The following is a 26,222-nucleotide window of genomic DNA, read 5'->3' as shown; positions in this document are numbered from 1 at the left end:
CTAGCGATCATCCTTTTGCCCCTTTACCGTCTCGCCGGTTATTCCCTAACCGTCGAGAGGGTAAATTTCGAGAACGATTAATGATCGCACCGCTCCAAGACAAAACTGTTCAGTATCAATGCTTTGCCTCATAATAGCCGTTCTTTCTTTCTTTTCGAATTCCTTCTGTCCTTTGAAGAACTAGCTCTTGGTTGCTCTCTGTCTTCCTGCAATTCCTTCTACGTCTCTTTTTCCATCCCATCGTGTTCTCAGGTACGCTTCCTTGTTCTTCTATGGCAAGTTTAAAGCTTCCTGATGTTTTTGACCTTGAGTCGCATATTACCCCTTCCAACATAACTAATCACATTTCCCGGAGGCTTTTAGATACTCCGTTGTATCTTATTCGAGCACCTCTTCTGAATGAGAGGATAGTTCTTCCTTACCCTCGCCCTCCTGGTTTAGTGGATCCTCAAGAGGTTCGTAGCATAGTGTTTTTCCTGAAGCAGAGAGAATTTGGTCTACCGCTTCCTTTTACCCCGTTCTTTGTTGAGGTTTTTGAATATTTTGGGGTAACTCCTCGAATGCTATCCCCAAATTCCATTTTATTCATGTCCTGTTTCGAGTCTATCTGTCTGGGTTGGGGTTTCGCCCCTACGGCCTGTCTGTTTGTCACTTTTTTCCGCCTGGTTAGGGCGAAACAAAACTTCTATTACTTTTCCCCCCGTAATGGGTTGTCTCTTCTTACGGGCTACAAGGATTCTATAAAGGGATGGGTAGAGAATTTCCTTGTGGCGGAGTTGAAATTAGGGTCCTGCCGATCGTGGGATGTGGACCTGAGGTGGGGGGAGATCTTTCCGGGCTGCAACGATCTGCCCGAATTGAGTCTTATTGAGCAGGTTGGGCTGCTTCGACTGACTTCCGTTGAGAGGAAGTATGATGTCGAGAAGTGTATGTTGGCGTCAAACCTTAGGGATATCCAGGACACGGGTATAGTGCTTTGTCCGGTTATTCTGTTTTTGTTTTTTCTTTACTTGTGATATCAGGAAGTGTGCTGACTCTGTATAACTTCTTGTTTTTTTGCAGCTTCTGAGGTTAGAATGGAGGGCATCAAATTCCCCAAAAATTTTGACCTGTCTCGGGAGAACATGCATGCAATTTTTGACGCCTTTGGGGATGGTCGCTCTGTAACTGAGATTGCTGCAGAGCTGGCTCAGGCCGCTTCTTCCAAGAAGATCAGCCGATCTCTTGTCAAAACCTCTGCTCGGACTTCCAAGCCGAGCTCTCGCAGCATTAAATCAGCTCGGACATCTGGCCAAGGTGGGTCGAGCTCAACCTCAGAGGTCGTGAGGGAAACTTCCCTAGCTGTTATGGAGCAGACCCAAGCTACTGAACAAGTGGGGCAGGGTGCCGTCCATTCTACTGAGGAGGTGTTAGGGGGGAAACTTAAGTCCCCTGTTGACGAGAAGGAGGCCTCTGGGACAGGGATGGAGATCATCCTCCTAGAGGATCAAAGCCCAGAGGTTTCTGGTGAAGGTGCCCCTGCCCCTGTGAGGACTGAGCCTGAGGGATCTGAGGGTGTCCCCTCAAAGACTGGGTGCAAGCGTCCGACCTCTTCTGGAACGCCTGTCCCATCTCCTGCTCGGAAAAAATCCCGGACTGCTGTGGGTCCTTCCCCACCTCTTCCTCCCATTGGGAAAGGGAAGGGTGTTTCTGCTGTTCCTTCGTCGTCCCCTACTGACAACATTCTGGACCTGTCAAGCATTTCCTCGGAGTCTCCGGCCTCCGCTGTTGCCGCACTTCTCCGGGAACGGATGTTCGGCGGGATAACAGAGGCTTCGGATCCTCGTCTGCTGGCCCTGACTGGTCAGTTGGCCAGTTCTACTAAGGAGCAGGTGTCCTTCCAATCTCGCTCTCGTGAGGAGCTCGGATCCACGATTGGAGAAATGCTGCTGATGGTAAGTTATGTTTTTACCTGTCTTTTGAGTTTGCTTTGTGTCTTTTCTTGACAATTGTTCTTCCGTCCTAGGTGTTAGGCCTGGTTATGGAGGTGGATGCCCGTGATCTCTCTCTCCGGGAGTCCGTGGACCGCCGGATCGAGGAAGCGCGTCGTGATGAGAACCTGACTGCCACCAGCGACGCGAGGGGCCACCTGGCAGCCGCCCGGGAGCAGATCCAAACTCTCCGAGTGGAGTTGCATTCTGCCCAGGAGGCCTCTAAAAGAGCTGAGGACAAAGCAATGGAGGCGGCGGAGCATAGCAAATCCCTGGAGTCAGAGTTGTCTCGTACTCGCAGAGTTCTTCAGGAGTCTGATGAGAGGGCGGCTGAAGTGGAGACTCGTTGTGTAGAGGTTGTAAAACAGCTGTCCTCTATGACGACGGCCCTTCAGGAGAGGGATGAGGCTGTAAGCCAAAGGGCTGAGGTCCAGCGCCAACATGAGGCCTTAAAGGCTGATTTTGAGGGGCTTCAAGCTCACCTGAGTGAGGTGAGGGCTCAGAAGGAGAGTGCCCTAGCCCGGGTGGAGGTCCTTGAGCAGGAATTGGGCACAAGTTCTGAACGTATCAAAGATCTGTCTTCATCGGCGGAAGAGTTCAACCTTCGCCAACAACAGCTGAAGAATGAAGTCAGGGCTTTGGAACATAAATGTTCAGCCCTGCTTGAGGTGGTAAAGTATGCGGAAGGGAAGGCTCAGCTGAAGCGTGAACAATATATAGCGGAGTATCAGGAGTCTGATGAGCTGAAGGTTAAAATTGATCAGGCCTGTGAAGCTCATCTTCAGGACTACAAAGACTCTTCTGAGTTTAAGGAATTTGTGGCTGAGGCTTGTGAAGAACACCTTGATGAGTATAAAGCTTCGGGTGAGATGAAAAAGGCTATCTTTGATAAGGCCTACCGCATGTATGTAACTGGCTACAATCGCGGTTTAAGAGAAGCTAGACAGGCTCCTGATGTTCCTTTGGCCGAGCTTCGTAGGCGCGAAGTGGACTCAGATGGCGAGTCAGTGCTATATGGGGAGGATGATTGTCCTTTGCCCCGAGGAGATTCTCGGAGGAACATAGACCGGCCATCTGAGTCTTCGTCAGAGGAATCCGAGGTTGGGTCGGAGGAAGATGATCTTGATTCTGAGAAAGACGGCCTCCACCCTAGGTCGGAGGTTGCCCCTACTAGCAATGTTGAGAGCTCGGGCCCCAGGGACACCGAGCTTCCTTCAGGGGTGGCAATAAATAGAGATAATGCAGGCGAGGATGTACTTACTGATATAAGTCCTTTAAGGACTGTTTATCCTTCGTCCTCACCAGAGAAATAAAATGTAATAGTCATTAATGCAATATTAGTTTCTTTCTTGTTTTTCATATTTCTTGACATTTTATCTCTACGCTTCGTATATGTGATGTAAACTATATATTTTCATTCAGAAACTCTGAATTACACTTAAGTTGTGAGCTCAGCTCTTAGCTGATGTTTTGGGAGATCAAGTCTCGTACCTTTGTAATGACAACTATCATGTCAGTTTTTGGCTTTTAGTCCTGCATTCTGCGCTGTGATTTTGTATATGTGTTTCAGATAAACTGATTTAGGCTTTGATTAGAGCCCGTTGTTATCCTTCTAAGGATATCTTCGTTTATGAGTCCTGCTATGAAGGGACTTCGGCCGTCTTCTTTGGCCTTCGTATCTGTATCCTTTAAGGATATAAGTCTATCTGAGTTGAGGGCTCGGTCTTGGGCCTTTGCCAATCATCAGTTCGAGCTGGGAGCTCGACCTTGAGTGTCGTAAGAATATAAGTCTGGTCGAGCTGGGAGCTCGGTCCCCCTTTTTTTTTTTTTTTTTTTTTTTTTTTTTAGATGCTGGGCTTTTCTCTTTCCGAGGTCGGAGTTGGATTTTTAGGCTCGGGGCCTCGCCAGTTGTTTTTGTTTCCAGGAGATCTTACGGGATCCTGTTTTGTCTTTGAATTTCCGGGACGACCTCGGGGCCTCGCCGGTTTTTTGTTTCCAGGAGATCTTACGGGATCCTGTTTTGTCTTTGAATTTCCGGGACGACCTCGGGGCCTCGCCGGTTTTTTTATTTCCAGGAGATCTTACGGGATCCTGTTTTTTCTTTGAATTTCCGGGACGACCTCAGGGCCTCGCCGGTTTTTTGTTTCCAGGAGATCTTACGGGATCCTGTTTTGTCTTTGAATTTCCGGGACGACCTCGGGGCCTCGCCGGTTTTTTTGTTTCCAGGAGATCTTACGGGATCCTGTTTTTTCTTTGAATTTCCGGGACGACCTCGGGGCCTCGCCGATTTTTTTGTTTCCAGGAGATCTTACGGGATCCTGTTTTTTCTTTGAATTTCCGGGACGACCTCGGGGCCTCGCCGGTTTTTTGTTTCCAGGAGATCTTACGGGATCCTGTTTTGTCTTTGATTTTCCGGGACGACCTCGGGGCCTCGCCGGTTTTTTGTTTCCAGGAGATCTTACGGGATCCTGTTTTGTCTTTGAATTTTCGGGACGACCTCGGGGCCTCGCCGGTTTTTTTGTACAAAATTCAGGCTCATTGGCCTTACTGTCGCTTCGTCATCTCAGCTGGTTTTTGTGCCTAACTGAGGCCTTGTTTGCGAGGGATCTTTCTGAGCCCTGTTCTTTTCTTTATCATGAAAAATGTTTTTTTCACAAAGATAATTACATTGTATAAACAATTTCCATTTATTCATATTTGTCAAAATACGATGTTTTTTCTTTACAAATATTTCAAGGAAAATACCTTTTTAAGTGCTGGATGTTCCAAGCATGGGGCTCGGGGTTTCCTTGCATATCTTCAATTCGGTATACCCCGGGCTTAACCACTTTCGTCACTTTGAATGGACCTTCCCAGGTCGGTGCTAGTTTGCCTGCAGCTGCTCTTTTTCCAGTAGCTTCCAGGTTTCTTAAAGTCAGGTCTCCCACCTTCAAGCTTCTTTCTCTGACCTTTTGATTGTAATATCTTGCTGCTCGTTGTTGGTAAGCGGCAGTTCGGACTTGGGCATCTTCCCTAACTTCTTCAAGAGCATCTAGGTTGCTCCTTAATTTGTCCCCATTAGCGTTCTCACTAACGAATTGAACTCGATGAGTGGGGATCTGCAATTCAACTGGGACTACAGCCTCTGTGCCATAAGCAAGTGCAAACGGGGTTTCTTGAGTGGGCGCTCTGGGAGTGGTCCGGAGTGCCCATAGAGTGCTATTGAGCTCTTCTGCCCAATTCTCCTTTGCGCCATTCAGCCGTTTCTTTAATCCTTGAAGGATAGCTCTATTAGTGACTTCCGTTTGGCCATTAGTCTGAGGATGAGCCACAGAGGAGAACTTATGCCATATGCCCATGTTCGTCGTGAAGGCTCTGAAAGTGCTGCAGTCAAATTGTCTGCCATTGTCTGAGATAAGTACTCTTGGTATGCCAAATCTGCAGATGATATGCCCCCATACGAAATCTATCATTTTGCGGGCTGTGATTGTGGCTATTGCTTCTGCCTCTGGCCATTTCGAAAAATATTCCACAGCCACCACTACGAATTTCCTTTGCCCCGTAGTCTTGGGGAAAGGTCCCAGGATGTCAATTCCCCATTGTGAGAAGGGCCATGGACTGGATATGCTTGCTTGAGGAGTGGCATGGGTCCTGATGGCATTAGCAAATCTCTGACATACGTCACACCTCCGGACAAACTCTTCTGCTTCTTTTTTAACAGTGGGCCAGTAGTATCCTTGCCTGAATATTTTGTTAGCTAATGTCCCTGCTCCCTCGTGAGCCCCACATAGGCCTCTATGTATTTCCTCCATTACCTTTGCAGCTTCTTCCGGACTCACACACCGGAGCCATGGGCTGGATTTCCCTTTTCTGTATAAAGTTCCCCTTATTACTTGGTAATTGGCAGCTCGAGCTGCTATCTTTTTGGCTTCGACTTTATCTTCAGGGAGTTCGCCCTTTTCCAAGTATCTCAAGTATGGAGTCATCCAAGTTGGGCTCTGTTCCACCTGTAGTACTGTGTTTATCTTCTTAAAAGCAGGTATGCTGACATGCTGTATGTAGACTTCATCAGGGAGCTGCTCTAACTCTTCTTTGGTCAGCCGACTAAGCAGGTCTGCCTCCTCATTTTCATTTCGAGGTATCCTCTGAAATCTCGTCAATATTCCTCTGCTCGTGAGGTCGGCTTCCACAGCTTTTACTTTATCAAGATAACTCTGCATGATGGGATCTCTGGCCTGATATATTCCCGTCACCTGGTTGATCACCAGCTGAGAGTCACTATTTACTTCGAGGTCACTATTTACTTCGAGGTCGGTTACCCCTATTTCCAGAGCTACCAACATTCCGTTCACCAAGGCTTCATATTCAGCCACATTATTAGAAGCTTTGAATTCTAGCCGTAAGGCATAACATACTTTGAAGCCCTCCGGCCCCTTAAGTATTATCCCAGCGCCACTGCCCTTAGAGCCTGATGCTCCGTCTACATATAGCTTCCAGCTGGACTCTTGGGAAAATCCTCCCTCTCCTTCTTTGCTTGGTATCTCCGAGGATGATCCTTCCTTTTCCTTGTTGAATGAGCATTCTGCTATGAAGTCAGCCAGCGCTTGAGATTTTATAGCTGTCCGAGGTCGGTACTCCAGACAGTAAGGGCTGATTTCCACGGACCATGCTAACATCCGTCCTGAAGTTTCCGGCCTTCGTAGGATCTTTTTTAACAGTTGATCTGTCATCACAACTCCTTGATGGCCTTCCAGATAAACTTTGAATTTCCGGACTGCTAACAACAAGGCATACGCCAATTTTTCAATGTTCGAGTATCTGACCTCAGTATCTCTGAGTACCTTGCTGACGTAGAAAACAGGTTTCTGCTCCCCGTCTTCCACTCTTACTAGTACTGCGCTAACTGCTTGCTCTGAGGCTGCCAAGTATATCAAGAGTTCTTCCCCTTTTGCGGGGCTGCTGAGCACGTGAGGCGAGCTGAGGTATTCCTTAAGCTCTGTGAAGGCTTTTTGGCAGTCTCCTGTCCATTCAAAATTCGGGACCTTCCTCAATTTTTTGAAGAATGGCAAACACTTTTCTGCCGATCTTGACATAAATCGATGAAGCGCCACTACTCTCCCGGTCAATCTCTGAACGTCCCTTACACAGGTCGGCTCTGGCATATTCAATATGGCTTCCACTTTCTCCGGATTGGGTTCAATGCCTTTTCCGCTCACCATGTACCCCAAGAATTTTCCTCCCCTGATAAAGAAAGCGCAGTTTGCTGGATTCAGCTTCATCCTGTATTGATCTAACACCCCAAATATGTAACAGCCCGCTTACCGGACCATCACCGGCACTAGGATCCAGATCGGCTTAAGGCCGCCGGGACCCGTAGTAAGCCTACTGTCAACTCTGTGTACCTGATAAATCCCATACATGATCATACTTAAGCTTAAAACTGTTACTTACTCTTTTTGTTTTTTTTTTTTCTGCTTGACTATCTTTTCTTTCTGTATAACTTCCACTAAGCCTGGACTATGCATGCTCTGTCTGTATGCACTCGAAGAGTGATACCTGCTATGGTACCATACAGTGACTACAGAGATAGAAAGACTACCATGCACCAAGCTTAGCTCATCATCATCACAACATTATCTCAATCATATATAACATAAAAGGATCATGTGCAAAGGGATAACAAGCACTAGGGCCAAGCACAATTCTATAACTCACTATCTAACTTACTATTACATCATTTCTATACATTACATAAATTATGTACTGTACATCATTATCATGTCCACTATTCTCGACTATACTATTACATATGCCTTTTACCCTTGCTATCTCTTTCTCTTTCTCTTCTCTGAGGCCCTGAAAAAATGGGGTTAGGGAGAGGGATGAGCTGCTAAAGCCCAGTGAGCGGAATCTATAAAAAATCACATTTAAAACATGCTATCATATGATGCATCACTGCACAAACATTTCACATCTCGGATTGGACATGATCCCAAAACTCCCTCTGTCAGTGCCCGGCCCCCAAAGGAGCTCACACAGGTCTTTCACTAACTACTCATGGTGCCCGACCCTATAAGGGCTCTCACAGGACTCATCCAAGGTAAATGCCCGGCCCCAAAGGAGCTCACACAGGACATACAATAATGACAGACTTATGGGCTATTGAGATCGCCTCGGTCCAATCCACATATACAAGTAATAATGCAATGCATCAACTTGGTGAATACTAATGCAAAGCATCCTACATAAACATGGCATTAATGATGCATGAATCATGCTAAAACAGTTCTTAACTTTTAAAATAAAGTTCTGTTCCACTCACCTCTGTCAACTGCTGAGCAGTCTCTGTAACTCTAACTCTGTGGGCCTCCTTGGTCTCTCGGGTCCGTACCTACACAGGTGGACTCAAATGAGGACCAAACTTACTTAAACATAACTCCTACTATCTCCCCAAAACCCCTCTAAAACATCATAGGCATGCATGGAAAAATGGGCAAAAGAAGGCTGGACTGGGCACTTTCGGCGGCTGGTTCGGCGGCCGAAACCTCCCTCCAGAGACGAAACTCATGCATGTTCGGCGGCACCTTCGGCGGCCGAAAGTCTCATCCAGAGACGAAACTCATGCACTTTCGGCGGCCGAACTCCCTCTTTCGGCGGCCGAAAGCCCCTTTCTCACCCAAAAGCCTAGCTTTCAGGGGCAAGGTTTGGCAGCCGAAACTGCCTCCACAAGGGGTTCGGCGGCCGAACCTTGCTTCGGCGGCCGAACCTGGATTCTCCAGAAAGGCAGAATCCGAGCACAACTCATGTTCTCAGCCTCCAAACTCCTATCAAACACCCATAACATGCATACCAACACTTCTCAACTACCATATAACATAACTCATGCATATAGAGGCCTAAAAACTAGTTCAAGCCCCAAAAACAACAACAAAACGCATATGAGCAACATATGCGCAAACTCATGCTTATACCCCAAAACATGCCATAAACCTCTCCAAAACTTCTAAAACTTGCTTTAAACATAAGGGGAGGTGAGGATCCATGCTTACCTCTTGAAGAACTAGAGGATTGATGATCCAAGCTTGGAGATAGGAGAAAACTCAATCAAACTCTCCAAGTGCTCAACTTTGCTTCCTTTTGCTCAAATCTCTAAAACAAAACTCAAATCAAGTTAAAACATGCAAGATTTGAGGAAAATATGAGAAATCACACCAAGGAGAGCTTGAACCTACCTTTGACCCAAAAACAGAGTGTTTAACACTCAAATCTCGGGCAAAGGGGCTTTTGTAGTGGCCAACCGACTCTTCCTTCGGCGGCCTAACGTGCATGCGAAACCATGCAACTTTCGGCGGCCGAACTTCACCTTCGGCGGCCGAACCTGGCTTTTTGTCCCCTTGGCCTTTTCATTGCAAAACTCAATTTTCTTAACTCAAAACATGCAAACATGATAAAAACACTTAAAAAACATCTTAAAAACCTTTCTTATACCCTTAGGGCAAGCTCCGACATCCTCGAATCCCGACTTCCAACAGAAAATCCGCCGGAACGTAGGAATTCCGATACCGGGGTCTAGCCGGGTATTACAAAATATCTCCCTTAAATCCGTTATATGTTGTTGAAAGGTTGAACTTTTAACCACCATGTCATCCACATACACTTCGACATTCCTGCCGATCTGGTTTTTAAAGATTTTATTCATTAGTCGTTGGTAAGTTGCCCCGGCGTTTCTTAATCCGAAAGGCATAGCTCTGTAGCAGTAAGTCCCGTCTTCGGTTATAAATGAGGTCTTCTCCTCATCCGTTTTTTCCATTGGGATTTGGTGGTAACCAGACATAGCATCCAAAGAAGACATATAATCAAAACCAGCCGTTGAGTCGACCATCTTATTAATATCGGGAAGGGGGTAACAATCTTTAGGGCAGGCCTTATTCAGGTCGGTAAAATCTATACACATCCTGTATTTGCCATTGGCTTTTTTGACTAACACAGGATTTGCCAGCCACTGTGGGTACATAACCTCCCTAATAAAGCCTGCCTCTTCTAGCTTCTGCACCTCTTCCTGGGTTGCCTGCTGCTTCTCTCTTCCCACTACTCTCTTCTTTTGCTTTACTGGTCTGGCCTCGGGGAGGACATTCAATTGGTGTGTCATTACTTTGGGGTCAATTCCCGGTATGTCTGAGGGCTTCCATGCGTAGGTCGGTGAGTGACTTCGGATCAGGGCCATGGCTTCACCTTTTTGTTCTTTGGTGAGGCCGGCATTGAGACTGAAGACCTTACTCGTTTCTTCTTCTGATAGGGAGAAAGTCTCCAGCTCTCCAACGGGCTCTGTCCGGGCTTCCTTTGTCTCATCCCTGACCTCCAAAACTTCCGAATCAAGCGCTTCTCCGGTTGAGTTCGGTTCCGTCACCGTGGCCAAGTATACTGCCCTTGCTTCCTCCTGGCTTCCCCGGACCATTCCCACTCCTCCTTCCGTTGGGAACTTGAGCGCCAGATACCTGATGCTAGTGACAGCCTCGAAACTGAACAACGCCGGCCTCCCCAAAATCGCATTGTAGCTCAGTGGGAGTTTGACCACCAAGAACACCTCATAATGGGTGCGAGCTTTGGGTGCTTCTCCCAAGGTGAGGGCCAGCTTCACCTTCCCTTCTACAAGTACCGGTGCTCCTCCGATCCCTTTGATGGGTGACTGGTCCCGAACCAGCTGTTCCTCTGGGATTCCCATCTGCTGGAAAACCTGGTATGGCAATAAGTTAACCTTACTTCCATCATCCACCAGAACCTTCTTCACCCGAAAATTATGAATGACTGCTTCAATGACAAGCGCGTCATCATGGGGCATCTGAATGCCCTGTGCATCCTCCGAAGAGAAAACGATGGTCATGGGAGAGTGTTCAACGATCTGCATGACCTCGCCATTGCTGGTCTCCCCTTCCCGGTTTCTCTTCTTTCCTCGACGGTTCATCCGTCCTCCAGTTCCTCCTACGATCATGTTAATAGTCCCACTGGACCCATCGTTCACTGGCCCCGTTCCAGTTCTCCTGGGCATCTGGGCTGCCGGACCGGGTTGAGGCCTCTGCCCCTCCGGTTTCTTCACAAAATTTTTGAGATGCCCCCTTTTTATCAATCTTTCAATCTCTGCAATTAACTGAAAACAGTTATTTGTGTCGTGGCTATGCGTTCGGTGATACTGACAATACTTATCAGGATTTCTCTGATCTGCTTCCGACTTCAAAGGTTGAGGCCACTGGAGAAACTCTTTATTTTGGACGGCCATGAGCACCTCGGCTCTAGACGCATTTAATGGAGTCGGTTTCTCCGGAACCCAAGGAGGGAGCGTTCTTGGTTCGAGAATCCGAGGAGGAGGAGGCCTGTGATCCCTTCTTTCCCAGGCCTGCTTGTACGGTTCAGGCCTCTTTCCATGCTTCTTCTCGTGCTTCTCCGACCTCCCTTCCTCCGGGGCTTTTTCTTTTCCTTCCGCCCTTTTGGCAAATCTACTCGTTACTAAGGCGTCATCCTGCCTTATATACTTTTCCGCCCTCTTCATCAACTCGGCCAGTGAGGTCGGAGGTTTCCTGCTTAGTGAACCGAAGAACTCGGCAGAGGTTGTTCCCTTCTGCATGGCCTCTACCGCCCTTCCTTCGTCAAGCTCGGGGATCTGCAGGGCCTCCGTATTGAAACGGGCGACGTACTCTCTGAGGGATTCACCAGCTTTTTGTCTCACTGTTTCCAGATAACTTGTCTTCCTATCTGCAGGCACCCCAGCTACGAACCGGCTAATGAAGCGAGTGGCCAGATCTCCGAAACTTTGAATGCTTCCGGCCTCCAGGCTGTTGAACCATGCCCTCGCTGGTCCCGAGAGCGTTGTTGGGAACACCTTGCACATCAGAGCATCTGACAGGGTTTGTAGCTCCATGAAGGTCTTATAGTTCATGACGTGCTCTCTCGGGTTACCAGCTCCATTATAGGCCGCCATCGGTGGCATCATAAACTTTTTGGGAACGGTCTCCTGCTGCATTAACTTTGAGAAGGGAGAAGAAGTAGGCAAGGAGGTTTGACTCTGATCTTTCTTACCTAGCTCGGCTAGGAGCTGCTCCTTCAACCTTTTCAGCTTTTGGTTCATTTTCTCGTCTTCCGGGTTGGATCTTTTGCCCAAACTGCATTCTTCCTCCTCTGTTTCAGTTCCCGTTTCTCTGGTTGTTTCGGCAGAATAGTCGTTCACCTCTTCATTTTCTATCAACTCTCTTGCCCTTCGCCCATGAATTCGGGCCTCCGGTTCTTCCTCTTCTCCGGTATCGTGGTTGTTAGTTCGGAGGCGGGCAGAGGTAGGTTGAGGTTCATCGGTTCTGGGTTCCTCCACTACTGGGAGTGTGTTTATTGGGGTGCTAAGTCCCCTTTGTTGCATTATCTGGCCCAACCAGTGAGCAGTGGTTTGCAGCTGGAGAGCCATGGTTTGAATGTCTTGGTTAGACAGGGTGGGAGTATTCCCTGCCAGGCTTGGCGAGGGATTAAGAGAAATAGGTGTTTGGTTATTCAACATTGTAGGACTAGAAAAGGAGAACTGCTGTCCATCTTGAGCAGAGCTCAGGTCATTTGGAATATTAAGGTTACTGTCTTGGTGGTTTGCCATCGTGGATCTCAGTGGGTTTTGAAAGTGAAAACTCCGGTGATGAAAAGATCTCCTTCGTTTCCCACAGACGGCGCCAATTGATGATCTGAGATCCAATGGAATAGGGTTTTACAAGGGTTTTGTATTACTGAATAAGGCCTAAGTTTCCTGAGGAGGAGACTCCTCTTTTATACATTGTCTTGCTTACTGGTGGCGTGTGAAGGTCTCTCCAGGATTGGGCCACGCGTCTCTGCCATGCGGATTTGGAGGTACTAGGGTATTAGCCGCCTGCTCCATGCGTAACGGCCTCTGATTTCCCTCGTGCGTACGTTCGAGCGGATCTGCTAGGCTGTCTGGTGAATATTATTCCGGATCCTGGGCTGGGCTGAAAGTTGGGCCGGATTCTTAAGCTTGAGTGGAGAGGGTCTGCTTTGTGCGTGCTGGGCCAGCTTGAGTGAGGAAGATGGGCTGAGCCCGGCCATGAAGGAAGAAGACGAGCCAGGCTTGTTATGCATATCAGGTGTGTGGACCCCTACATCGTGGGCCTTGGGCTGTGGTCAAGCCCCTGGTCCAGGGTGAAGGAATCCAGCGGTCATCAAAAAGTAGGAAGGACAAACTAAGCTCAGAGAAGAAAAAAAAAGTAGAAACAAAATCAAATGAAAGCCCAAAATAACACACAAGAAAAACAATAAAACACAAGCATAGAAAACTCAAAAAACCCCTTCCAATGCTTGCACACTGTTTAGCCACCGAACCTCACCGATTCATCTTCTAATCTCAACAATTCATCCTCCCCTTCTCTCCTCTCTTTAAGAGAAATTTCTCTCTCTTCTTTTAGAGAAATTTCTCTCTTCTATGTGTTTTCAACCTCTTTATTCACTTTCACATAATATTAAACTTTTAAATTTTTAAAGAAAAACTCTTAAAATATGACTCTAAATAATTTTCTTTTACCATATAAGGAAGCTTGTATTAACAAGGTTTAGTGGGCAAAAGGGATTAGGAGAAAAGCCAAAGGTCCAAAAAGAAATACAAATTCAGACCCATAAACACCCAAATTACACCACAAACAAACCACCCAAAACCACCGAAAAAACAAACCAAACTGCACAAACCAAATTAACCCAAAACAGACCCCCAAACAGTAAAGAAGAACAACCACTGCTTGAAATCTTCCACTATCAGAGCCGCCATCGAGAATAGTAACCGATTGACAAAAGCAAACCAATAGCAATTGATAACAGGAGCAACCAAACCACAAAACAAATATGCAACCAAGAAAAAATGAGCAACAAAAAATGGAACGGGCACTACTGAAGAAAAGCTCTACCATTGGAATAACCAAACACCAACCAACAAATAACCAAATCCACCAGAACCCACCACAACATGAACAAAAATAAAGAACAGATATGCAGTGCAACCCAGAAAAAACCCTTGGTGAGAAGAGCAGCGAACACACAGCTTGACAACTTGGAAGAGGACGCAGGAGAGGTGGTCACTAGGCATAACGATGCTATCTCAAAATGCGTACGTCTCACAGTCGAAATCTCCTCTAAATAGCAAAATCGAGCAAATCCCCATAGCAGTATCAAATAGAACTCTTCAGTGAAACTGACAAGGACATGCAAAATAAACACAAAACACAAAGAAAACAAAAACCAAACCCCACCGCGCCAACAAGATGAGAGATTCGAGCAGAAGTGAGAAGGACAAAACTGAGTAGCCTTCCCCTCCCTAAAGGCAGGGGAAAATTGAAACCAGCCTAACTTGAAACCACACAGAAGCAAATGCAAAAATGAATATGCAAAAGCACTAAACCCTGTCCTTGTCCAGCTACCGCTTCGACGGCGCTGATTCCTATACCTCGATTCTTCTTCTCTCCAAAGTGTTTCTATATGAATCAATTGAGTGTTAATGTATATACATATGACACTAAATAATTGATCGTGCTTAAATAACCATTTTGATTTTTCATAGGCGCTCAATGATGTATGTAGTCCCGGCCTTGGCAACGGCGCCGAAAACTTGATAGGCTCACAAGTGTACGAGATCGTCTCAAGTAATAAAGAGGGAGTAGAGTATTGTATTCACGGGGATTAAAAATTAAGTATTAAAATATTTATAGATCTAATTATTATTTAGACTACCAGTTATAAATGATGATTATAAACTTGAAATAAACTAAGGAATAAAATTAAACACTCAACAAGGCAGAATTCGTGAAACAATTAATATTAAGTACTATGATATTTTAATTTCACTTGAATCTGATTCAGTTAATTCATTTGGTTAACAATCTAATCTTAATTATCAAATCTAGAACAAGTAATACTAAGATAATTGATTATTTCTTCCGAGTAAAATCAAATTAATTAACTAAAAATTATCACATATCTCCCGATAAACTGATAATTGTCTAATTAATTTTACAAACTCTATTATTATTTTGTCAAAAACTCTACAAGTCAAATATTCATTTCACAATCCAATTAATATTCTTATAATATTTAATTAGCAAAATATGTGGTCTAATTCTCGTTTAGTAAAAAACATGAGTTATAAATGCAAAATACAGAGTAGAGATAGAGATAAAAATACGGAGTTATTCATATTTTTTTCTATTTCTTCAAAATCTCTCTAAATTTTATCATTTATCTCTAAAATGTCTTGTTTATTTTTTGAATCTATAAAAATATTAAAAATTAAATAAAATATCAAATAATTGACTAAAATTAAAGGTTATATAATTAAACATAAAAATTCAATAAAATTAAAAAAATTAATCAAAATAAATAATATAATATTAAAAATATATAAATAATTGTATCAAATTTAACCGCATTAAGTAAGCTTACGCTTAAAATAAATGGGTAAAAAATTAATATAAATATTTGGCTAGCCTAAAAAATTCTCTATCCAGAAAACCACATCAACGTGGCAGAAGACTAGGAAAGTAGAAATCTATGTGCGCATTACGCATCCCGTGCGCTTTGGAAACGTTCCTACTCCCAACTCCAACCCTACGCACATTTTCCACTGTCTCTATCTGTACAGGTACAGGTCCCTTCTTATTGCTAAAAGGAGAAAATCACTCCATCATCGACCTCCCACTCAAATCAAATCTTCTATCTTCTGCGCTCTTTTTCCCTTCCGATAATTATTCTCAGTTTCTGTTTCCTCCTTCAAATCAAACCCTAATTTCAATTTTATTCCTTTAATTTTTTTTTTTCTCATTGGCTTTAGACTATTCCCAGTATATTCGTTGTTTTTGTGCTATTGCTTTGCTTAAAGCAAAAGGAAAAATAAAGGACTGGACTAATTTATTTCTCTGCTTCTGATTTCAAATCCATAGGTTTTCGTTTGCTGGGGTTTTTGGATTTTCTTCTTTTGTAGCTTTTGGAAAAGCAATAACGTTAAAGTTCAGTTTTATCCTTACCCAAAATATTGAATCATTTACGTATTTCTCTCTACCTATCAGTTCAGCAACAGTATAAACTGTCAGCACCTAACCCGTAAAGACCTGATTTTCTGCTGTGGCCGACAATTCCTTTTGTGGTAATTTATGAGTTGTTGAATTATATAGCCAATGTCGGTGGAAAGATCTTTCGAAGCATGGGAGGAAGTACAGCGGCATGGCCAGGACCTTGCGGACCGGCTGGCGCAGGGATTTACGGGCCTTATTCAGTCCCATATGACAAACACGGCAGCTTTTCCCTGGCCCAACCCTCAGAAATCGAAGCTTTTCGATTTGGAATTCCCAGGCCACAATTTCAATAGAAGGGATTTTGGAGTATTAACTGATAATTCTGGGATAAATGGGGTTTCTGCGATTTTCGATTTTGGGAACAGAATTGGCCAAGCTGGGGCAGATTTTGGGGCGTGCTTGAATGGGTTAGTGCAGCAGTTCTTTAGGAGGTTGCCGGTGCCTTTTAAGCAGGAGGAGGCTGTTGGGATGGACGTGAGGATGGATGGTAAAAGGAGTAATCGGGTGGGTGTGGAGTGCGAGTTGGGACTGGTGAGTGAGAGGTTGAGGGATTATGGGTTTGTGGAGAATGATGTTACTGGCGGTAAGCTGGGCGGTTCGCCAGACGAAGAAACAGGTGGGTTTAATTTGAAATCCGTGGGCCATCTTGGTAAGCCACAGGTAATGACTATGGCCAACAGTTTTTTTTTCCCTCCAGTTTCTATGTTATGCATAGAAGTGTTTATGGCAGCACATGAATGGTGGTTTTTGTTTATTAAAGAGTTTCTTTTTTTTGGTGAATGCTATATAGAATGTTAGATTACTTTGTCTACCTATTTGATGCATCTAAGTTGAATTTTATCTATTAGAATCGGGGGCGTGATTTATTTTTTCTTTTTGGGTGAAGTTATTATTTCATAGAAAAATATATTAGATTGCCAGAAAAATTTTGATCACTTGCAAAAATTTGAGCATGTAGTTATATTTTTAATCTCTTAGATAGTTATATTTGATGAGCATATGATAAATATAATCTTTTTCATAAAATCAATGCAATGAAGTAGTATGATTTTTAATCTAACAACGATGAATAATGTCATTTGTATTGTTTTATTATTGAATATAAATATATTGATACATTTTTTATTGATATAAACTATAAAGTAATATTATTTTTATATTTATTTTATGGAAAATAAATGATTTTTATACTTTTTTTTTGTGTGAAGTATTGCTATTCTTCCGTTAATCTAATATGCTTTATGTGAAGTGATTGCTTTATGAAAAATAAGTTTTACTTCATTTAATATGTGAGGTAAAATATAACAATTTTCTAAAATTTGAATGCTTTGTGAAACAAATTATTTACTTTCTTTCAAAATAAGAAGCCCCTGAAATGATTGTATGTCTGCTTGATCTTTTTTGGGATTGAATTCTAACTCTTAAAACCGTTTGCAATTTAGATCTGAAGGGCCTTGCCATTGTTAATAATTGCAGAGATGGAACAATTGAAAAACAAAAGCTGAGCTTTTTTTTTTTGGATTACGTTCTCTACTCTTAGCAAATTTAAATTTAGGACCATCTGATTCCCTAATGGACTCTGTTGTATTTGTCCACTTCTTTTTCAGCTGTCTCTTGCAAATGTTGGTTTCTTGCTTCCTTTGGTGCTGAGTGCTCTCTTATTTAATTGTCTATATGCTGCTTAAGCTAGTGATTGAGGCTACTTAGGAAGCTTCAAAAAAAGAAAAGAAAAAAAAACCTATAAAGTCTCTTCTATGTAGACTATACAATTTTCTTTTGACATATGATTAATTATGAATGTAGAAATGATATCAGACATGGTTATGTAGGAAGGCCATTGTTGATAAAGTGTGGCAATTCATATGCAATTGAAAAAATTATAACTGAGCATCACAATAAGAACATCAAGCAAGATATCAAGAATAGAGATTGATAATAGAATTTAGAGATGAGAAAGAGAAGAAATTGAGATGAGAAGTAGAAGATTAGAGTGAGATGAGAGAAAGAATCATGTTAGATGAGAAGAGAATAGAATTGAGAGGGGGAGAGAGAGAGAAAGAAAAATAGGGAGAGAAGGAATTGTTGTTTTATTGAATTCTTCATTACTGAAATCAGTTGCTATATTCCCTATTTATACATGTATCTATATTCTCACAGCCCCTGTTCTTAGTATTATTGTAACACAAGACCTACAACATTTAAATTGAACATTTTGGTGTTCATTCTAGATGGTAGGAATAGCTTCATGTAAGTTTCTTTAATGCATTATTTTGAAAGTCACCCTCTGCAATTTCTAGAGATGATTGGAAGAAGAGTCATGAAAGAATAGATTAAATGTATTATTTAAAATTTAATAGAAATAAAATTGTTAGTTAATTTCATGGAAGTAGTTTGAGTTTTAGGAGAATGATTGATTTAAATCATGCCTACTTCTTGAATAAGGGCTGAGAGGTTGGTAGAGGTATTGTAAAAATTGTAATAATTAGTCATATGGAACTTTGTTCATTCAAAATCATTTTGCTTCTCTTTAGTCACTCATCTGCTTTTCCTTTCAAGTTTGCAGGGTTCATGATAAGCATATGTATTGCACATGCAAGTACTCAGCTTATATGTAAACTAACTTTTGTTAGTTTGGTGTAGTAATTTCTTCTAGCGAATTGAGAGGCATTTATAGTTAACGAGGAAATCATTAACATCTATAGTGACAACATTTTTCCCCTTGTTAGTAATTTAGTAGCTCTATATTTATAATTTCATTATCATTGCAGCTAAGGAACCACTATCAAGTGTCATGTGTTTTTTAGAATATTTCTTTTTTGCAGATTTTGAATGATTTATTTTTGACTGGGTGCAGGGGGCCATAAATATCACATCAACTTATGAGAGTAGAACTAACAACCTAGAGAGTTCTATGGTTGCAAGGGGAGATCTATGGAGAGTGGAGGCATCACATGGCAGTTCCACATCAGGAAATGACAATTCATCTCTCTTTCTTGTCCAGCTTGGACCAGTACTATTTGTTCGTGACTCAACACTTCTTCTACCTGTTCATCTGTCAAAGCAACACTTGCTTTGGTATGGTTATGATAGGAAGGTATGAATGATTCTTTGGTCAACCTGGTTATCAACTGAGATTGAATGTAATTGGAGATGAGTTCTGAAGAAGATAGGAAGGTTTTTGGTTATAGTTTTACTAGGGTGTAATCGAACTAAGCTATTCGTGAACTATTCAACACTCGGCTCGATAAAAACTCCGACTCGTTTTCTAAACGAGTCTAAGTCAAGCTCAATTTTTAAGCTCATTTAATAAATGAATCGAGCTTGAATTTGATAGTTTTCGACTCGTTAAGCCGAGTGAGCTCGACTTGTTTTTAAGTTCACGAACAAGCTCGTCAATCAAACTTATGAGTTGGCTTGTGAACAAGCATATTTGTAAGGCTCACAAATAGGATTCAATACTAGGCTCGTTCATAAACTCATTAAACATGTTCATTGGTTATATCATTTGTAGTTCACCTAAATATTTATGTTAGTTTTATATTTTATAAATGTATAGTTATATTTATCTTAGTGTTAATTTTTTTCTAAATATAATTTACTGTTGAAAATTATAGTATAATTATTAAAAAACTGAATAAAATATAATAATTTATAATTTAATTTTAAATTTGTCATATAGGAATAAATTTAATATATTAGATATAAATATATTTTTAATGTAAATAATAAATACTAGCTAATACATATTTCTAAAAAAAGTTAAGTAATATTATAAATACTCTTTGATAGAAAAAGTTATAAGTACTATAACAATGATGATATAAGTGATATTATCTTAAATCCACTCTTAATTTATAATATTCATTTATATTATTTTTCTCTTCTTAATTTTTAGACCCTTACAAGATTAAATAATATTAAACTTTATAATCATATATATTGTTACTTTATTTATCTCTCTCCCTCTGATTGAATAACTATATTATTTATTTATATATATCTCTCACTATATGTCTCTTTAAGTAGACACTCCCTTTGTACCTTCTAAAAGGTATATTTTTTTAAGTCTTTCTTAATCGGCTATTGTTAGTAATTAAAAGACAATATATTAACATCTCTTAGTAGTAGCAGCAAATCTACGTAGTTTTAATTTTAAAACTACATAATTTAAATATAACTCTCTCTCTCTCTCTCTCTCTCTCTCTCCCCCCCCCTTATTTAGATAGAACATTTGCATATAGATTTAAATGTCATTTTATATACTTTAATAAATTTTATATAAAACTTTGTAAATATTTGATCAAATGATTATTGAACTCATTATTATATAATATTGAACTTATTCTAGATGCATTTTATATAATTAATTAAAGGTTTTGTAAGTAGTATTAGGGTCAATGAGTTAAATATTAATAATAATAATAATAATAATAAGAAATAATAATGAAACTTTAAAATATTTAAATATTTAATTTATTATTATATAATAATTTTTTAGCTAATTAATAAGAAAATTAAAAAGAAAAAATTTTGAAAAATTTTTCATTGTTGAGAATCAAATCGAGGGTGAGAGAGCAATGCCTTGCTTGCTGCACCATTGCGCCAAGAGTCCAAATGTGAAACAAATTTCACGTAGCAATAAATATTGTGCAAGCGCCACTGCGCCAGGAGTCCAAATATGAAACAAATTTCACATAGCAATAAATATTGTGCAAGTGTGAGTGCTGAATAGCCTCCTGAATCCCACATCGAAAATTTATGGGAGAAGTGGAGTATAGCTTCTCTATAAAAACACAACCTCTTTTTAGAGTTCTATATGGTTCAAACCAAATTTTTAGTTTCAAGAGACTTTAATGAAATTTTAGAAATTAAATTTTATTTGAAGTCTCTTAGTTTTCCAATAGTTTAAAATTTATTTTAAATTTAAATAAGTTAAACTCAAGTGAAGTTTTGTTATAATTTTAACAAGCTTGAATTTGAGTTGGAATTATTTATTTAATGCAGCTTGAACTCGAGTTTTTGAGTATGCAAACAAGTTGAGCTCGATTTGGCTCGCTAAGGTGATAAACGAGCTCCTTATGAATCGAGCTCGAGATTAATAATTTTTTCATGAGTCGAGCTCTCAAATTTTTTTGCTAATCAAGCCTGAGCTTTTTAAAGCTTGGCTCGGTTCAATTACACCCCTAAGTTTTACCAACCTTTCCAAATATATTTTCTTGACCTTGGCTTTCATCTGAATTTTTTTTCTACAATTGGCCTCCAGATTTAATGGTTTTAAGTAATCACTGAATGTTAGTGGTTTGCTTGCTCATAATTGTTTGCGATATAATATACATTACCTCTATGTGCTGTATTGCGCATTTTTAATTTATTCACTTAATATTATAGCAATACTTCTGCTTTGTCACTTCTGGATTTTATATTAGTTTGATGGTGGTGCCCTTTGTTGCTATGCTTGGATTAGCATTGACATTTTTTACATCTAAGATGGTAATCTCTATATTGACATTATAGTATATCTAAATTTGGATCTAGATGTGCTTATTCTTTAGTGGTTCTTAAAGACTGACTTTTTTTTTTTCAGAATGGAATGCATTCTCTTTGTCCTGCTGTATGGTCAAAGCATAGAAGGTGGCTGTTGATGTCAATGCTCTGTCTCAATCCATTAGCTTGTGTACGTTATAACTTCTGAAATAAATATGATAGATTTCATTGGCTATTTTCTTGAATCCAGTTGTTGTATTCAAAAGGGAAACAAGATTATTATCAATATGGTAACTCCTTTTAGCTAAAAACTTAAAATCTTACTTCACATTAAATATAATAAGAAATAACCACTGAGCATGATTTTCTTGACGATGTTAAACAAAAAATATTGTGGGTGGGGGCTCTGCGATTGATATTAAATTTTTGACAAGGTTGCATTTATCACCCATGTGCATTCTTAAAGTTGAAGTGATATTTATTTCATGAATGAAAGAATAGTTTTTCTATCTTGTAACAGAAGTCTAATTATCAAGAAAAGTGCTGTTACAGCAATTTCTTTAATGCTTACCTTTACTCATTTCAGTTTCTTGAGATGAATTCTCAAATTTCTTATGCTTTCTCCTCTTACTGCTGTTTTCTACAAGCAGTCCTTCGTGGATTTGCAGTTTCCAAATGGTCAGTTTACCTATGTGTCAGGTGAGGGGCTGACTACAAGTGCTTTTCTGCCCTTTATGGGAGGACTTCTCCAAGCTCAGGGTCAATATCCTGGAGAAATGAGATTTAGCTTCTCTCACAAGGTCAGGTTCTGTATGAATAGATGGCTAGTTCTTGATTATTTTAAGACAATTTTTTTTTGCATTTGGATAGAGATATTTGAAATTTTACTATAAATTTGTCATTTAGTTGTTAGACGTCTAACAAAGATGTTAAAAGTATATTGTTAATCCATAGTGTTGGTATGCATTTGAAATTACATCTCTTTAATAGTTATTCATGGTCAAATAAGTTAAAGTTGTATTCAGAAATTTACTTTCTAATCAATGCATAGTTATTAAAGGTCAAGGAGCAAGGTGCACGCTTGAATGAGATGAGATGCAAAACTAAAATTTAATAAAAATTAAAAGAACTTAAGTAACATAGTTGTAGCTCTATTTAACCAAGCTTATCAAAATTACTAATTTATAAAGCATTAATAAGCATTAAAAAAATGTACAGGAAGAGGGATTAAAAGGACAGCAAGTATTGAAAATGGAAATATGGGAGGTTCATGATCATTGATATGGTGGTTTGAGGAGATTTTTAGGACTAGTTACCAGATACTCAGTATTGAATTCTGGTAGATTGGCAAATTTTTGGTTGAATGGTAGTATTTTTTAGCCAATGGAAGTGCTTGCGAAGGTGGAAATAATGAAGGCATGCCTTTCTACAGCCTTGTATGTGGCGTATGCTTAGACTCACAAGGCAAACTGCCTGATGAATCTCACCCGCCTTTCTCCTGTAGTGGTGCTAGGTTAGAGCCTAGCATGTCTTGAGCTTGAGGTGTGCCGTTAATAAGTATGAATCTATGAAATAATGAGACCACCTAACCAAGGGGGTGTGTATACTTGTGTGTATATGTGTGTATTATCAACTCTGAAACCAACTCATGTCAAACATTGACACCTTAATGAATTTTGTTGTTATTTAGTTTGGAAAGGACTTGAATGCAAAATAATAATTTGAATAAGTTCCTTTGATTTGTAAAAAAGTTCACTGCTTAAATGTCTTGCCAGAACAAGTGGGGTACACGCATCACTCCGATGGTACAGTGGCCTGACAAATCATTCACATTAGGTTTTTCACAAGCCTTAGCATGGCAGAGATCAGGTCTAATGGTGAGGCCTACAGTTCAGTTCAGGTAAACTTTTCAGGTTTCCTTTCATATTTATAATGTCCCATGATCATCTCATTACAATAGCACGAGGATGAGCTGAGCAGAATGATTGCATTGACCATGTCTTTTAAGACCTGCCATAATCTGTAAAAAATATAATTTATGAGATTAGTATTACTAGCTGTGCCATAACTTCTTTAATGGTCTAAAAGCCATTTTTGATCTCTGTTCAGAGTTGCCCTATGGTTCTTTTTGTCAGTGACATGGTTACTCCAATGCTACACTAGTGCCATGAGGATAAATGTTCACCTGATTGTTGGTATTTTCAAGCATGGAAGATAGATATTTTATTGAATAACATGATTTTTTTTTAGAAAAAGAAAGGTGAGCCAGTGAATGCTGAATGTTTTGCATTGCTTGTGATAAATCGTTAAAAATGGAAATGAAAAGGAAATGAAATAAAAGAAATATCTTTGGGATTAGTCTATCTTTGCTGCTTATTGGGTCAGTTTCAGCCCTATTGTGCTTTTGGCTTATAACGTACAGTACCTAGTTTATGTTGATTGAACATTTACAGCATTTTATTTTAGGGAACTAGAAATTTGGACAATAAGAACGTACCTTTGCTGCATTCTGTGATTCATCAATCAAATCTGATCTGTAGCAAAAATCCAAACTTTTCAAATGCGCTGTATGCATCTTTTACAGCAGAAATCTCCTCCTTTTTATGCATTGGAAATAGTTAGAGAGAGAAGGGACATTCGGGTTTTAAATTCTTGGCCTCCAACTCTATGAGATGGGCACTCAACCACTAAGTAGCTAGCCAACAGAATTTTCCTTTCAAGCGAAGCTATTGAAAGCCTCATCAAGGATCCTTGGAATCAGGCAGCCTCTTCTTGCATTGGCTTTCTCCTTTTCTTCATTTTCCCAGTTTTCCTTCTTGTCAAATTATCTCTATATAATTTACATTGTTCCACTGTGCAATTAACTAACTGTAGGATAACCATATTCTTCACCTGGTCTTATTCTTGTTCTTGGAGGAATTGATTAATATCGTTTGAGATTAATGCATGTGTGTGTGTGTGTATATTTCATGGCATACTGGCTATGGTATTCAATGGGAGCATGATTGTTTAGGAGTTGTATATTGCACCTCTTGTCTTTCATTTTGATCTTCCTTCTTTAGATCACTGTGATTTAATTTTGTTCCGTCTTTCACTTGCTAGTTTGTGCCCAACTTTTGGTGGAAGCAATCCTGGGTTGCGAGCAGAACTTATTCATTCAGTTAATGAACAACTAAATCTGATCTGCGGCTGTGCATTCACGACACACCCTTCCATATTTGCATCATTGTCTGTAAGTTGCTTTTATTATCTCTGCTTGCTTGTTGGCTTGCTTGCAGATCTTTATCTTCTTCCCTTCCCACAGTTCTCCTGATTTCTTCTTCTCAATATACTTGTTTAGCATAAAAGGAGAATTGTAAGATGATGAATCTAAAAAATATAGAGAAGAGGTGGAGAAGTAAAAGGAAATCCTCTCAGAACAATAACCAATGCAAAAGAATGAGTTTTTGGAAGGGTGTAGGAAAATTGAGGAAAACATTGTTGTTAGTGGAGAATTTTTTTTTTTTTTTTTCCTTTTCTCATTGAACATTTGTTGAGAATTAAAGAAAAGAACAGAAAAAAAAAAAAAAAGAAGAAAAGAAAAGTTCAAGGAAATGGAATCGATAAAAACAATAAGATTTAACTGACGCTTAATTGGTAAAGCTTTAATTGATGATTTGGCTTAAGAAATGGAAGATTTGTAGAAAGATAAAAAAAAAATGAAGATAGAAGATTGATAGAAATGTGAGAAACAGAAACCTAAACCCCTAGAAACTAGGAACAAAAGAATGAAATAAGTTATTGCCCTCATCTGAGTAGAGGTCCATGTGAACTTGTGATGGTAACTTTTTTTGGTCGATTTTTTTTTTTTTTAATGTACCCTTTAATGCAGATTGGGCGTTCTAAGTGGAACGGGAACGTGGGGAGTTCAGGGGTAGTTGTTAGAATTGATAGTCCAATCTCAGACGTTGGTCGACCATCGTTTTCTGTTCAGCTAAACAGCGGCTTTGAGCTTTGATACCATAACTTCAACCCAGTGTAAATAGTCTAACAGCATTTCAACGCACAAACTGGCCATCACCCAGACCACTTGTATCTATTTAATTATACGAGTAGCCATCGTTTTCTTTCTGTAATTACGAGGTTTTTGTTTGTGTGAATGTTTGATTGAAACCAAATGTCAACTTTTGAATTGGACTAGAATACAAAATTTGATTTTAGAAGTGAGAAATATATGTTTTCATCTCGGAGCTGAGGAAACAGCGGGATTGGACGCTTCAGCCTGATTTTTTAAAAAACATTTGAAAAACCCTACTACCATTTATCCACCAACGGTCATTTGCCCTACTCACCAACCGTAATTTGATCATTGTCCCCTTCAATCCAGCCGCGGTCGTTTGATGCTTGGCTGGCTGGATGTTTTCTTAATTTTTTCTAAATCAATGTAATTGCCAATTGAAATTTACAAAACTTTTTAAATAATAATAATTATAATGTTCAATATTTTCTATATTTATTTTATTAAAATTTCATGTAAATTTGAAAGTTAAATATAATAAATGTGGGAAAAATTTTAAATTTAAGATGGCTGGAACGTATAAGAAACACCTATGCTATGATATAATCATCCAACGAAAGTGGGTCTCAACCTTCAACAAAAGCAAATGAATAATTTTCTTTTCAGAAGTTCAGCTCGAAGTGTATGGTCTTACAAATG

At 40.3% G+C, this 26,222-nt stretch overlaps 1 protein-coding gene across 1 annotated transcript; it reads left to right on the top strand.

The window, feature by feature from the left end:
• Nucleotides 1–15,509: 15,509 nt before the first annotated feature.
• On the top strand, nt 15,510–25,736 carry LOC110611357. Its single transcript, XM_021751635.2, has 7 exons — nt 15,510–16,702; nt 18,897–19,136; nt 21,627–21,716; nt 22,177–22,326; nt 23,302–23,426; nt 24,629–24,758; nt 25,398–25,736. Exons 1-7 carry the CDS (start codon nt 16,145–16,147, stop codon nt 25,521–25,523), a joined length of 1,419 nt encoding a protein of 472 aa, XP_021607327.1. The 5' UTR covers nt 15,510–16,144; the 3' UTR covers nt 25,524–25,736.
• The last annotated feature ends 486 nt before the right edge of the window (nt 25,737–26,222 follow it).

Source organism: Manihot esculenta, chromosome 3 (genome assembly GCF_001659605.2).
Source record: "Manihot esculenta cultivar AM560-2 chromosome 3, M.esculenta_v8, whole genome shotgun sequence".
Lineage (NCBI taxonomy): Eukaryota > Viridiplantae > Streptophyta > Magnoliopsida > Malpighiales > Euphorbiaceae > Manihot > Manihot esculenta.
The sequence above is the reverse complement of the archived record's forward strand: the minus strand, read 5'-3'. Positions and strand labels throughout refer to the sequence as shown.